This window comes from Anolis carolinensis, chromosome 1, assembly GCF_035594765.1.
Source record: "Anolis carolinensis isolate JA03-04 chromosome 1, rAnoCar3.1.pri, whole genome shotgun sequence".
NCBI lineage: Eukaryota > Metazoa > Chordata > Lepidosauria > Squamata > Dactyloidae > Anolis > Anolis carolinensis.
In genome coordinates, this window is record NC_085841.1 from 136,716,867 (window position 1) to 136,733,190 (window position 16,324).

At 37.4% G+C, this 16,324-nt stretch overlaps 1 protein-coding gene across 4 annotated transcripts in view; it reads right to left on the reverse strand.

Annotated features, from left to right (window-relative positions):
• The window catches only part of csmd1 (CUB and Sushi multiple domains 1), a 1,478,446-nt gene that overhangs the window by 144,707 nt on the left and 1,317,415 nt on the right, over positions 1 to 16,324 (reverse strand). For all 4 annotated transcript variants that reach the window (XM_062969106.1, XM_062969107.1, XM_062969108.1 and 1 more), the window contains one exon: positions 10,277 to 10,395. In XM_062969106.1, coding sequence (XP_062825176.1) covers positions 10,277 to 10,395 — 119 coding nt within the window. The remainder of the gene's footprint in view (positions 1 to 10,276; positions 10,396 to 16,324) is intronic.

The window sequence follows — 16,324 nt, forward strand, 5'->3', positions numbered from 1 at the left end:
AATGTGTTCTGATGGTTTTTAACTTAATCTTTTAATGCTTTTTGTGTTTAATTCTGTTTTAATGTTTGTATATTTTTATATTTTAAACTGGATAACAATGTTTTATGTCAAGCCACTTTGAGTCCCTTTGGGGAGATAAGGCGGGGTAATAATAATAATAATAATAATAATAATAATAATAATAATAATAATGGGGCTTTGCCAAGTGGCTCTGTTTCCAAGACTGCTTCTTGAACTTTTTCCTCTCACAGCCCCTTTCCGCCCAAGAAATATTTATGTGATCTCAGATATAGAGATAAAATAGGTATAAAAACCAAACATTTACTGATAATAAATTAGCATTTGCAAGCCTTGCTAAACAGGCTAATTTTCCTTTTTATGGAGTTCAGCTGAAGCATTTTTATCCCATTTTCTTCCAAAAATTTCAAGGTAATATACCCTCCCATCTTATTTTCATAATAATTTTGTCTACTAGTGGTCAGATAGAATGACCACCTCTAGGACACCCAGTAAGCATCATATCTTATGACATCACCTGGGGACTATGACATTTCTTGGATAGAGCCTACTGGAGCCCATCATATGACATAGGGTTACTTCTGGTGGGGTTCTGTACTGGAAGTGTCACAGGACAGAGCCCTGAGAATACGGGTGACTACCCATGTTCTCATTACCTAAGTCTGGGACAATGTGGGGGGAAGCCGAGCAGCAATGAGTTTACCCCATGTGATGGGAAGGGGGTGATGCGAGGCTCTTAATGGATGGATTTGCCCCACTGGCTAATGGATTCCCCTGCTGTTCCCTGACTTAAGTACCTCCATGTGATGATTAAGTGAAGATTAAAACCCTAGTAGCTCCAGTCACTCTGCCCCTCCTCTCTCTCTTTCTTTCCCCACTCCCGACATCCCAGACCCGCCTTGTGGGAACAAGGGAGAGGGCCTTTTCTGCTGTGGCCCCCCGATTGTGGAATTCTCTGCCCACTGAGATTAGGCAAGCCCCCACACTAGCAGCCTTTAAGAAAGACTTGAAAACATGGCTCTTTCGCTGTGCTTTTGGAGAGTAACCATTTTATATTTCTTTCCGTTGCTCCCTCTAATATCTATCCTCCAGAATACCCCACTCCCTTATGACCCTGTTCGCTGTGGTTTTTATTTTTATGTTTTTCTTACCCCGAGTTTTAACTTAATGTTCATGTGGTCTGCCCTTGTTTTCACTGTCTCCTTGTTTTATTTTGTAATGGATATTATTTATTGTATTGCTTATTGTATTGTGATGTGCTGTTCTTTTATATGCTGTTTACATTGTATTGTTTTGGGCATGGCCCCATGTAAGCCGCCCTGAGTCCCCGTTGGGGAGATGGTGGCGGGGTATAAATAAAGTTTTATTATTATTATTATTATTATTATTATTATTATTATTATTATTATTATTATTTCTCTCTCTTTCTCTTTCATGGTTTTATTTCAATCCTTCAGGAGGTATTCAAGAATTCTCCATTATTTTTACCTTCTGCAAGTAATTTCAAGTTTGCTCAAAGGTATCTGAATTCTTAAACATGATGATAATAAATATTTTGACAAAGCAAACCTATATGGAAATCTTTCTAAACAGTAACCAAATAGAAGCACACCAATAGCACCACAAGCAAAAGTTGTATAGCAAGAGTATTTCATTACAGCCATATCTTCCACATATGACTTTAAAAACAAATTCCACTGTGTTCAGTTCAGTTTACATCCAGCAAAGTGCACTTGTAGAATTTTTGTCTTCTGAGTGTGGTACAATTCAGACTGATATGTGACCCTTGGTTATTTCCGTGGAGTCTTTCTTCTTCTCTTCTAATGCAAGTGTCAGGAGATAGTAAGCACTGCACAGTGTTGCTAACAGGCTCATGTAAATGGGTGGCATTTGGAAACCTTTTAATGCTGCCAAATTTTTCATGACATTAATATCAAGCAAAGGGGACCCCATTTATGTTTGGGGCCCTTCAGTTTAAAAACCAGTGGTCTTGAATGTACCTTGTGATCATTCTTCTTACAGGATGCACATCTCTGTATGCACAAAGGCTTTTACACAGTTACGTTACTGCTGAACACTAAAGGAAGGTTCATTTAATTTATTTTAAAATAATTTTATTAAATTTTGAAAATAACAATAAAATCCACCTTAATGGGCTAGGAAAGTATGGGGGGAAGGAGGGATGGGGGTGGTAGAAAGTGAGGGGGAGGGGTAATAAGGGTGGGGGAGTCGGGATCCTTGTCGATTCTTGACTTCCATTCTTCTCTATAAAGTTGCCATAGCTATTTATATTATTTATGTTGTTGATATTGTTCTTTTTTTTGTGTTGACAGCTGACACATCTCCTTCCAGTTAAGGGCATTATAACAACATTCTTTCTTTTTTTTTCTTCATCCAGTCCTTTACCGGTGTCCAATTATCCTTTTTTTTTTTTTTTGGCTTATTTTGTGTTGTAGATAGCAAGAAAGTTAGGTAGTCCATATTCATTATATCCCATATTCTTTTTATCCATTCTTCCATTTTTGGTGTTGATTCCTTTTTCCATAATCTTGCAAGAACCAATCTGGCAGCTGTTATTAAGTGTGTAAAGATTTTGTCTTCATTCTTCCCCCATTGGTTATTCGTCATGCCCAGTAGAAAGAATTCTGGGAGTAGCAGTATTTTTATCTTTACAATCTTTTGACATTTATAATGAATTTCCCTCCAAGACCACCACATATGAAGGTACGATCCTTCACCTCTTCCACATTTCCAGCATTTAATCTTCTTGCCTTTGGTAAATTTTGATATCCTTTTTGGGGTCAGATGCCACCGATAGAACATTTTCCACCAATTTTCTTTCAATTCATAGGCATATGTGTAATTTATTTTTTTTCCCCATAAAAGTTACCATTCCTCTAATAAAATAGTTCTTCCTAGATCTCTTGCCCAATTTGTCATACACTCCTTTATTTGTTCCTTCTCTGTGCTCCATTCCAATAGAATTTTATATATTCTTGCAATTTTCCTCTTTTCCTTCTTCACAGGAAGAATTAAAATTAAAATATGGTAATCTAACCTGGCTCCAGAACTATCAATTAAAAGAAAGTTTCAACAAAGATAAGATTCAGGGATTTGAGGACAAGGTAACACCATGGGATGTAATATTAGATAATATTACATCCTGTGGTGTAACCTTGTCCTCAAATCCCTGAATCTTATCTTTGTTGAAACTTTCTTTTAATTAATAGTACTGGAGCCAGGTTAGATTACCATATTTTAATTTTAATTCTTCCTGTGATTTTAATTTTTGTTCCCTTCCTTCTTTTTCTAGTATATCACTATACATAGGCCATATGTTCCAACCCAGTTCTCTTCTCTGGCACGCCTCCATAGAAGAGACCCAGAGGGGTTTTTTTATTATAGATTCTCTGTTTATATTTATTCCAGATCTTGAGTAAGGCCGAACAGATAAAATGGTTGCCGAATTTTTTTTGACTGGTGCTTTGTTGTACCACAGGTACGCAAGCCAACCGACTTGCAAATCATGTCCTTCCAGGGTCAACATTTTCTTATTGCTTAAATTGATCCATTACCTTACTCAGTCTAGCCCGCAGGCTTCCGAGTAAAGGGCAAGGTTCGGTAAACCTAAACCCCTTCTATTTTTGGCATCTGTCAGATTTGTATAATTTATTCTTGGTTTCTTATTATTCCAGATATGTCCTTGTTCCATTCTTTAAATAACTTCTGGTTCCTAATTATTGGGAGGTTTTGGAAAAGATATATCATTTTTGGTAATACATTTATTTTAATAACCGCTATTCTGCCCAATAAGGATAATTTTAATGATGACCAATTCTTGAGATTGGTTTTAATTTCTTTCCATTTATTGATATAATTGTTTTGGAGTAACTGTGAATTTTTTGTTGTTAGGTATATTCCTAAATATTTTATTTTGGTTAGCATTTTCATACCTGTGATATCACTTATCTCGGATTGTCTTTCTTTTGATACGTTTTTGGTTAATATCATAGATTTTTCTTTATTTATTCTGAATCCTGATATTTTGCCGAATTCCTCTATTTCCCGTAACCAATTTTTGATATTACTTAATGGGTCCTCTATAATGCACACCAAGTCATCCGCAAAAGCACAGAGTTTGTATATCTCTTTGCCTATTTTTAAGCCTTTTAAATTGTCATCATCTCTCAAATTATTAAGGAGTAGTTCCAGTGACATTATAAATATTAGCAGGGATAAGGGACATCCTTGCCTAGTTCCTTTCTCCACCCTAATTTTGTTGGATGATTGACCATTTATTCCTTCAGTTTCTTTACAAATTTGCCTTTTGATCCGTTTGGTGAATATATATTACAGATTAGTAGTCTATGTCCTCCTCTTTCTATCCGGATCTCCACTATTCTTCCCTCGGTGTCTTTAAAGGCTAAATCAGAAGGGATGTTATTTTTAATATATATTACCACCCCCTTCTTTTTATCGGATGCTGTTGAATAATATTCCTTTCCTAGTGCTTTTTGGGTTAGTAGTGCTACAAATCTTTGGGAGATATGGGATTCCTATAGAGCAATGACATCATACTTATGCTTATTTAATTGTGAAAAAAGTTCTTTTCTGGGGCAATTTAGTCCATTGACATTGTTTAAGTAACTCCTCAAACTCCAATTCATCTTCAACTTCCTTTCTCTTCTTCTTCTGTCTTTTGGTCCTTATCCACTTCCTCCTCCTCCTCTTCAACGGTTCCCAAGTCCATTACTCCTGCACCATATTGTATTCCCAATTGTTCTGGCAATTTGTATCTGAACCGCTTGCTTGGATTTCCTTTACTTGAGGTCTTATTATCCATTGAATCCTTTTTTAGTCTTTTGTAGAAGTCTCTAGCTTTCTCTTCGGTGGTTAGCCAATATCGCTCTCCTTTATATGTTGCCATAATCCCCTCTGTTCTTTCCCAGGGAAATTTGATTTGCTGTCTCTTTAGTTCTTCAGTTAAAAACATGTACTTCCTAAGGAAGGTTCATTTAATTAAGAAATTTTGGTTTTAATATTGGATGCCTAGGAGAAGTGTTCTTTATAAGGGTAGTGCTAATGAATGTGGCTTGACTTATTAGTTAATTGATTCATTATTAGATATAATGTCTAGTTAAGACTGGGACGTATTGTGATTTCTTAATATTATTGCCCTCATCTCACTCACTTACACAATACAAATGATGTAGAATCAAATTGTAAATTGTACTTAAATGGTGCACAATGTAAACATATTTTGAAATACGTGATGGTGATAAATCATGGGTGGAAAAAGTGTGGCCTCGTAGATGCTGTAGGACTGCAACTCTCATTAGTTAAGAGTAACAAATATGGCATGTTAGGAGCTATAGTTCAAGAAGCATTTGAAGGGGCAGGCTTGTTTTCTGCTACCCTGGAGACTTTTTTGCTACCCTGGAGACTAGGGCTCAGAGCAATGGGCTCAAATAATAGGAAAGAAGATTCCACCTGAACATTAGGAAGAGCTTCCTGACTACAAGGGCTGTTTAACAGTGGAACTCTCTTCCTTGGAGTGTGGTGGAGACTCTTTCGTTGGAGGCTTTTACACAGGGACTTGATGGCCATCTGTCGGGGTGCTTTGATTGTGCTTCTCCTGTATGGCAGGGGGTTGGAATGGATGGCCCGCGGGGTCGGAATGGATTGACCGTGAGGTCTCTTTCACAACCATGATTCTATGAATTTAAGAATTTTGTTTTTATATGCACAATGCAATCAAGTTTATCATAAAAGATGTAAATGCTCCGTGTGTGGGTTTTTGTAATACACTCTACTGTCTTCCGGTAATATCACTACAATTATGTCTATATCAATTCATCTACTTGGCTATGGTTTTCATATATAACTTTTCAACAAATTTCTTAGAATAGCTTCAATACACAGTTTTAAAATACAATATCAGACTCTGATGTCACACTTAAAAGAACATGATAAACAACCTAATTGATGTAATGTCAATGTTGTGACAAATAGCATGTCCAGCTATCCATTTTCATAGCTTAGGAAAACAATGTACTATTCAAACAATGCAGTACAGTTCTCTGTATTTGACCAAGCCCTGCAGCAATTTCTGAAGTCAAGAAATATTTATTTCAGGAAGTTAACTCCCACCCTTCCCCTTTGATTTTCATTGCTTATAATATGATTAGATCATGTTTTCTGAAAGCTATGTGCTTTCAATTCCACTCTGACTGATGATGTGTCTATCATAGAGCTTTCTTAGCATGCTTTATTCAGAGGAAGCATGCCACTACCTTCCTCTAAGGCTGAGAGAATGTGACTTGCTCAAGGTCACTGAATGGGTTTCCATTGTTGAGCAGGGAATCAAACACTAGTCTCCTGAAGTTTTAATCCATCATTTAAGCCACACTGATTCCCAGTACAGGTTGAGTATCCCTTATCTGAAGTTCTGAAATGCTCAAAACCCCAAAATTGTCCACATGGGTGGTTGACATAGTGACGTCTTTGTTTTCTGACGATTCAACTTCCAAAAACTTTGCTTTCTATACAAAAATATTTTTTTAAATTACCATCAACCAACCCATGTGTACAAAATGCATATGAACAGTGCTGGCCCAAGGTAATTTTCAAGTGTAGGCGAACAGAATTTTTGCGCCCCACCCACAAACCAATCACTGAAAAATAACCAAGGATGCCCCCAGGGAGGAAGCAGCCAGGCTTTGAATCTACAAGGTCATTAAATGCTAATCAAGCTGGCCAATTGCAACATTCGCACTAGCCTCAAACAAACAAGAGCTCTTTCTCCCAACCTGAACATTATTGCACAGATATACAAACCCCACTTGACAAGTTTCCAACAGACCTCACAACCTCTGAGGATGCCTGCCATAGATATGAGCAAAATGTCATGAGAGAATGCTTCTGGAATGGCCAGACAGCCTGGAAAACTCACAGAAACCCAATTCCAATTAAATACATAAAACATATAAAACCATTTGTATACCACCAGGATCCTGGACAGAGAGCATCATAGGAGGAAGTTGGCCTTAGAGGACCTACAAATTGCTAGGTGAAACATTTTAATTCAATCTGTAAATGATCAAATCTGCAACAAACAAATAAACAAACAAACAACCCCACAATGGCACAAGGACAATTGCATTTTGGCATCCACATAACTCCCCTGCTAAGTAGGCCATTGTGATTTACTCTGTATTGCAAATTGGGGCAATAAGAAATGATGAACTTAAGGTCAAGGGGAAGGAATGTGATAGAGGGTCACCTTTTAGATTTTGAATATATATCTATATGTGTGTATAACATTAAAAATCTATTTAAATGTATAGTCCACTGTTTTCCCAGTCCTGGGACTCTGCTATTGTTATCATCACCCTGCTCTTATCTCAATTGAGATGCAAAGTGGCTCTCAACACTTAAAAAAAGTGCAGCTTTAAACCCACAGCAGAGAACTCTACTGCATTGTTTGAATACTACATTGTCTTCCTAAGCTATGAAAATGGATAGCTGGACATGCTATTTGTCACAACATTAAAATATAATTAAACACACCAGTCAATTAAAATCTCTTAAAGCATTTAAAATTAAAATAATCAAAATACCCCAGAGCACCTCCCTGGTTTGCTCCGAAAGGCAGCTTCTGGAAGCTCGAACCGGCAGAAGGCAACCTTTTGGAGAGCGTGCATGCTGCCACTCCCGGTGGGAGGCAGTTTCCCACACCGGCCAGAAGGTGGTCCCACGCCGGCCAGAAGGCCCAGTGCTGTAGAAGCGTCCCCATGAATCTTCCTGGAAAGGTGAATCCTGCCTTTCCAGGAAGCTTCACGGGACACTTCTGCAGCACTGCCCACCCGTGCTGTGATTGGCCGTGCCGCACGCACGCATCCGTCACTCAGTCTTGCAGCAGAAAGCCCTTCCTCCCAAAGGAGGGGCTTTCTGCTGCGAGACTGAGTGAAGGATGTGCGTAGGCGGTGCAGCCAATCACAGCACGGGTGGGCGGTGCAGTCCCGTGAAGCTACCTGGGAGGAGGAGTCAGGGGTGCGTGCACACGCATGCGGGAGCTCCAAAATGGCACCCCAAAGAAAATGGTGCCACAGGCAACTGCCTAGTTTGCCTTATGGGTGAAACGCCCCCGCATATGAAACATGCATTCCTTTTTGTGTTTAGACTTGGGTCCCATATCCAATATCTCCCATGTACATATGCAGAACTAGTTCTGACTGCTGCAGAACTAGGACGCAGTCTTGACATCATTTGACCTCACCGAACTGCCAGCCTTATTGTGCCTGACACTCTTCATACCGTGGCGGCCAGCAGAACAGCGTGGCTAATGGCAGTCACTCATCATCCAGAGTGATGTTGGCTGGGGTGCCAGGAAGGGGGAGGGAGGATGAATAATTTTATTTCCAGAATTTATACCCCGCCCTTCTCACCCGGGGGGACTCAGGGCGAATAACCCCCTTCTTTCACCTCTACCTTCTCCAATCACCTTATTAGTCTGGCTAACATCAACGAGGCCAATGAGAAACCAACACTAGCCATGTTGCAACCTCTGGCCACCAACACAAGAAAAGGAAGAAGGATAATGAGGGTCATTCCATGTTCCTAGGCCATCTGAGCCTGGAGAAGATGGGATGGTTATGTAAACAGTTGGAGCCCCAAAGTGGTTCAACTGCTTACATGTGCCCAAAGTTACAGTTTGCTCTGGATTCTCAGGGAGAATTTGGCACAACTTGCAACTTTGGTTAATGCAGTTCAAGGTTGCATTAAATAGTTATGGCCCATGTTAAGATGTATTCATGGTCTTCTTGGTTAGATTTATTTACAGGAGGTTTGCCAACTCCTTCCTTCCAAGTTTAATTTGTGCAAAATCACCTAATGGTTTCCTTGGTTGCGGATTTGAACCCTGGACTCTCATTATACCAGACCATCTCTCTTGCTGTCTGTCTTGTGCTAAAAATCTGTTTGATTTAATTTCCTGACTGCATAATACATACAGTATCTATCTATTCTAGAATTCACAGGGTGTGATGATGTGTCTACAACATGTGCAATGCCCAAGGACTGACTGTCAATACAGCGATGTAAAATCATTGAGGCTTTGACATCAGACAGTCTCCCCTATAGGTTTTAGCAAGGCCCAATTTAATATTTCAGTTTGTATTCTATTATTTGGCAGTGATGGTGCTACATCAAAATCTATAGTTCAGTGAGGTTTTTTGCACTTAGTTCTAAATAAGAAGGACCATCAATTTATTTTCATATCAGGAATGGCTGCATTAACACATTCTTACATTATCATAATACTGCAATTACCACCCAGTGAAGCAATGCCACAGACTGAAAAGGTCTTGATTAAACATACAAGATTTTTTACTGGCAGTCTGGCAAGGATATAAATTGAATATGGAAAATCATCTCTTCTTTATGTTTCAAGATGCTAATGCCACTGCAAGCAAAAATGTGAGATAATAACTGTTTATATGAATGCATTTAATTTGTTTTGTTGAATAAGCTATAAAAATGAAGATCTCAGATTGCTAACAGAATTAATAACCAATTAGAAACAGTGGGGGAGATATTAGTCAAGATGATATGGAACTACACAATTCCAGTCTCAAAAAGCATATGGTAGAGGGAGGGATATGCAGAGGAGAAGGCAAACTTGTTGGAAATCCTTGAAAAAAGCTCAGAAGTGTAAGAGGTTGGTTTGTAATATTATTTATTTCAGAAAAATGCATATGACAATTTGGATACTTTATTATAATACCGACATAAATGAATAAACTGAATGAGCTGAAATGTTTATTAATTGACTATAACTATCCTTAACTCCAAGTTAGAGTACCAATTATCTCCTGCAGAAATTAAATGTTTGGCGCTAACTTTGTTGGGACAAATTTGGTGGCACATGTTGCTGATCTGCAGTTGATTCTTTTAGAGGACATAAAAATAACACTTGTTATGATATTGGAACAAAATATGCTAATAATACATAAATATTATACAAAAACTTGATTTTACACATTTTTTCAGGAAACAGGATGAGGAAATTCTATCAATCATTACTCTAGATCTTAATGTAAACCAGAAAATTACTTATGTTCTAATCTATAGTCCAAAAGCTTATATACTTCTTCAGCAAACAGATTTTTAACAGAAGACATTAAAAGATCTGTTTTATAATCCCAGGACATAACAGGAGAAAACACCACACATGACATTTTGAAAAATATGTGGGTACCTGCAATGTGTATCCTGGTTCACACTGAAACGACAAAACATCATTCACCAAATATCTGTCACCTATTTTGAATCCATTGCTAGGGATTACTGGTTCTGAACAGGCAGCAAGGCCTACAGCTAAAATAAAATAAAGAGAAAATGGAACAAAGATACATTAAAACCATATTTTTTCAACTCTTCTTGTTTTACCTCTTTGTTTAGCACCAAAGGTGTTGCACAAAATCTTATCATCAAATATACTTTTCAAAAAGGATCCACATCATTAACTGAAAGGAGTTACCATCTGAGAAAAGACAAAATTCAAGGGAACAGGAAGCAAGAAGGGAAACATAATATATTTCAAAACAGCAATCAACAATAGTTCTTTGAACATAAAACTTTATGCATTTTATTGAATGATTGATTGCATTTCTATCTCACCTTTATCACATGATGTGATTTACTATTAGATAAACTTAACTTTAAAAATGCAATGATATAAAAACCTATATATTTATCTAAATGCACAAAATAATTTGCTTTTTGAAAATTCAGGTACACAAACACAAACATACATAAACAAACACTGCTTTCCACATTCATTAAGGGCACATGACCCCTGCAAAAGTGGAAAAACGTGAATTAAAAACACTATTTTTGATCTGAGAAAACACCTCTTCCAGGTCTTCCAACTCAATTTATGGTCAACCGCTAGGCACAGAACAAAACTGTGGAATTTACAGATGCACATACAAGTGTTCTCTTTAGGAATCTCTAGGGCCACTTCTACACACCATATAATCCATATTATCTAACCAGATAATCCAAATTATCTGATTTGAACTGAATTTTATGAATCTACATTGTCACATAACCCACTTCAAAGCAGATAATCTGTATTTTATATGGCAGTGCAGAAAGGACTTAGGTATTTCAAATTCACAAAGTAAAATCTGCAAATGTGGAAGGGCAACTCTTTCTACATTTGCAGATTTCACTTGTGAGTTAATGTGTGTGAACATGCGGCATCCAGAAGAGGGCAACTAAAATGATTAAGGGTCTGGAGAACAAGCCCTATGAGGAGCGGCTTAAAGTACTAGGCATGTTTAGCCTGCAGAAGAGAAGGCTGAGAGGAGACATGATAGCCATGTACAAATACGTGAAGGGAAGTCATAGGGAGGAGGGAGCAAGCTTGTTTTCTGCTGCCCTGCAGACTAGGACGCGGAACAATGGCTTCAAACTACAGGAAAGGAGATTCCACCTGAACATCAGGAAGATCTTCCTGACTGTGAGAGCTTTTCGACAGTGGAACTCTTTCTCCCAGACTGTGATGGAGGCTCCTTCTTTGGAGGCTTTTAAACAGAGGCTGGATGGCTATCTGTTGGGGTGCTTTGAATGAGATTTCCTGCTTCTTGGCAGGGGGTTGGACTGGATGGCCCATGAGGTCTCTACCAACTCTACTATTCTATGATTCTATGAATGTCTGCAAGTCTCTTGAATGGATACTGTATGTTGTCAGATAATTTTAATGGGAATTAAGATAAAAGAGAGAGAGAGCTAGCTAGCTAACAGAGGCATGGTGCACAAGATAATGAAAGCGTTACATTCTGAGATTCGCATTCACAAGTTATGAAGAGCAAGTACTGTTTTCAAGGGTAGCATGCCTCCCTTGTACAGGAAATTGCTTACTGCACGCTCTTCACAGGTCAGCTAACCCTTTTGGTATAGGACATAAAACTCATTAATGACAATATTGATAACTCTCGCTGTGATTTCATCCCAGTTCCTGCTTGTTAAATACTTTTGCCATTCTAGCTCTGCTTTGAGAGATACATCCATGTCCATCATTAACATGACCTCCAATATTTTCACTGCCATCAATGACAATTTCACAGGAGTATAACACTGTTAATATTCCTGAATATATGAGGGATCTTCAAAATGTTACACACTTTTTAACTCTATTAAGAATTTCAAAAAGAAATTACATCATCTTCTCATATCTTCTTATATCTGAAATTTCACAGTCTTGCAATTTTTTTCCATATGCCAAGAAATAGAGATGCCCATAGCAGTTTGCAAACTCTGAAACTTCTGAAATCATTTATCTGCTACTTGATAGGTGTAATCTATTAGAAACACATTTTATCCAGCTTTGAAAATGAAAGGTGAAATTTTTGTTTCCAAATTTCGATTCAGGGTTTCAAGCAGATTTTTTTAAAATAAATAAATAATTGTAGACACAGGAAGGGTAATATAATCCAAATAATGAAATTTCACTTACTGTACATTTTCACTCAATATAATGTATCTTATTTATTTAACCTTACCAATTCCAATTAAACACTTATCAACCTCTTGTGTCTAATAGTCCCCCCCCCCCCCGCTTCACCTCACACCCACGGGGCAAAGTTGTATCTTCATTTCAAGTATTATTTGAATGTATCACTTGTGAAGAAGGTGTGATTCAGTTCTTTATATTTTCTTTTTCCTTTATTCTAGTTATCAGAGTTCTCCATTTCGAGTCCCAATTCTTTTTACAGCTTCCAGTTGTGTATTTCAACCTCATTTCACAAAATTAATCCTGGAGCATACAATGATAAACATTCAAATGCTAAATCTGCTAAACATTCATTTAATTCCCATTTTTCCTGTTCTCTCCAGCCCAAGACTACTGTTGCCTGTGCCGCTTCTATTATATGTTTTATGATATGCTACTCTTATCCTCAATTTTTTTTGGATTAAAAAATCCATTTTATTCAACTCTACTTTTTGTCCTAGAAGTTATTCCATCTCTTTATCTATAATACATAGACATAATAAAAGTGAAAATATTATGTGTGTATGTGGCTGGGGTGTCTATTTATACAGACAAGCTCCTGCCTCCACAAACAGCTATAGCTCCCACTACTCAGGAGACACCAATGGCCCTCCCTCCAGTGACATTGCAGGTTATAGTGAGTGCCATGAACATGTCCAAGAGCCCTGCCAATGTCCTCCACAAACACCAAACTGCACACCACACAAGTGAAGGCTTTCATATGGGGACAATTTCCTCCTAAATTTTCTGTTTTTCCTCCACCACAGACATGCCAGTTTTCCTGACTCTCTCCACTGGTGTGGAATTTGCATGACCCCACCCACTGTCTCTCCTTTAACCCTTTCCTATTATTTCCTATGGCACACAGCAAACAGAGGCATTGATAGCAACTGAACATACTAGAGAGGTTTGGGGGAAATTCACCTTGATTTGGGGGAGTTGTAGTTCACCTACATTTAGAGAGCACTGTGAACCCCGATGAATCCGGGCCAAACTTTGCATGCATACCTGATATGCCAAAATTTGATTTCTGGAGGGGCATGGGGGAAACTGACTTTCCTTTCTGGAAGTTGTAGTTCACCCACAACCAGAGAAACTGTGACCTCCACCGATGATGGACCTGGTCTCAACTTGGCACACAGAACCACCATGACTGACTAAATCTATTGGAGGGGTTTGAGGAGACTGACTCGCCAATAATGGGAGTTGTAGTTTACCCTGTAGCCAGAGAGCACACTGAACTCCACCCATGATGCATCTAGAGCAAACTTGCCCGACATGACAAACATTAAGTGCTGGTGGAGTTTCTTGGGATTAACCTGTCATGCCGTCAGTTGTAGTTCACCCACAACCTTATGCATTTTGTACAATTAAAACATTGACTTTTTCAAATAACTTGGCCAACGCTGGGTACCCAAGCTAGTTTTATTATAAAGTTCATATAGCTTATCACAGTTCCACCAATATGTATAAAACAGCCAATTTCATTGCATTTGTGCCAGCATAATTTCAACAATGATTTAATTACATGGACTAATTTAAATGGGGTTCTATACCATTTGGTCAATATTTTTCATTGTGTTTCTCTAGTCCTAATATGTTTAATTTTTAACATTGAACTAACCCAATGTTCAATGTATGACCCATTACAATTTAAATAATTTGTTTGTTTCAGTTTATATTATTTTTCAACTATTTTCTTAAAAATGAAGCTCATCAGGGCTTTCTCCTTTTCTAAGTTCATTTGAATATCTGATCAAAATCTGTTTCTGGACTTTCTTTTATCTTCCACTCTATAATCCTTTCTTTCAAACCATTCCATAACAGCCAATTGCTTTTTCAACACTTATCTTTTATCATATCTGACTCTTTAATTGTCCCATTTGAGTTGAAGAGGTCACCAATCAACCTCATTCTACTTTACTGTAAATATTTTATTACTTTGCCAAATATCTTTTCATTTTTATTATCTACTATCCCTATTGAAAGTTATCTATTTTATTTATTGGCAATTTATTTTGCCGTTTTTTCCAGCGTTCTATGGAGGATCATTGGACCCCATTTAATTCTTTTAAAACCTTATTGTCTATCCTACCCTTCAGATACAGGCAGTAATCCCAGCCATTTATCGTTTTCCCTATTCGGGCCCATCTTTTTGAATGATCAAGATTTAATTCTATCAATCTCATTAATTGACAGGCCTCAAAATAATTCTGTAGACTATGGGCTCCCCATCCTCCATTTACTTCCGAGGACTAAAATATTGAATTGGTAATTCAGCTTTGGTTTGTCCCTACTATCCAGGTTTTAATTGAATTATCCCATGTCTTAATTATTTTATTAGAGATACTGTATAATAGATAAAATCATCATCTTGGCAATCTTATTTTTGTTTGATAGTCTCCAATTCCAATTTTTCCAATTTTAAATTTGTTTATCAACTTTTTTCATAATTAATTATAATTTAATTGTATTGGGTTATTTATATTTTGGCAATGTATATCCCCAAAATTTTTAACTCCTTTTCACCAAGTTTTACCCCCCAGGATTGATTGTATTCCTTTTAACTTTTTCTAGGTAAGATTTTTATGTAAGATTTCTGATTTTTGTATGTTTATGGCCAACCCTGATATTTTTTCAAATTTCTTTATAATATTGGTTACTCACTTTACAGAGTCCTCTGGTGCCCTGAGTAGAATCATTGCATCATTCTCATATAAATTAATCTTAATTTGTTCCTGGCCACTGCTATATCCTTTGATTCTGTTACCATTTGTAATAAAGTTAACTAATGGCTCAATTGCCAGTGCAAAGAGAATGGGGAAAAGAGGGCATCCTTGTTTAGTCCCGCTATTTATCCTTATTGTTCTTGATCTAGATCAATTGATAAGTAATTCTACCTGATTATATAATTCCTTAATTACTTTGCAAAAATTCCATCCTAAGATGGACTTTTCACATACTTGGGACAAGTACTGATGGTTTACCATATTGAAAGCCTTATAAACATCCCATTTTATTATCAATAATTTCTCTTTTTTATTGTTGGGTGGTTTATTACAACAACAATTTATTGATTAGCCAGTTGGCCTTATCAAGGACAGACAATACAAAAAACAACATACAACATACATCTGGTTCACTTAAAATAAAATACAGATATACAGGTGTCTGCCTGCTTGGTGCCAATGTAGTTTAGCTAAAGATCAGTGCATCAACTATCCTCGTCTCCCCTACACTGCACCCCAATCTGATCTATGTACTCTGATCTCCTTTTAGCAGCTTTAAACAAATACAGGGCCACTTTTGTTGTCAAAGTGGGGTTATAACCGGCCAACAAAAATGAAGTTTTGGCTTCGATAACCCAGCTTGTTTTATTACCAATAAAAGGCCATAAGTATTGTTTCCTTTCTTTTTTATATAGATTACAGTTGTGCAAAATGTGGTTCAAATTTTCAACTTCAGGGCTGCCACAAATACATAATCTTTCTTCATACGGGATATGATTGAATCTGCCATGTCTCTCCATGGACTCAATTTGTTCGAATCTTGCCCTAGTGAAAGTGATTCTTAGGTGTCTTGGCATATCTGCTTTTAGGTACAATGGCCTCTGGAAATTACGTTTAAAGCGCCCTAACCACTTCAGAGATCTTGTATTAGACAGGATGGCTATGTCTTTTTGGGCTTCAATATCTAGGATTCTTTGGATTACTGTCCTTTTTTCGGCATCCCTATTCTGGTCTGATG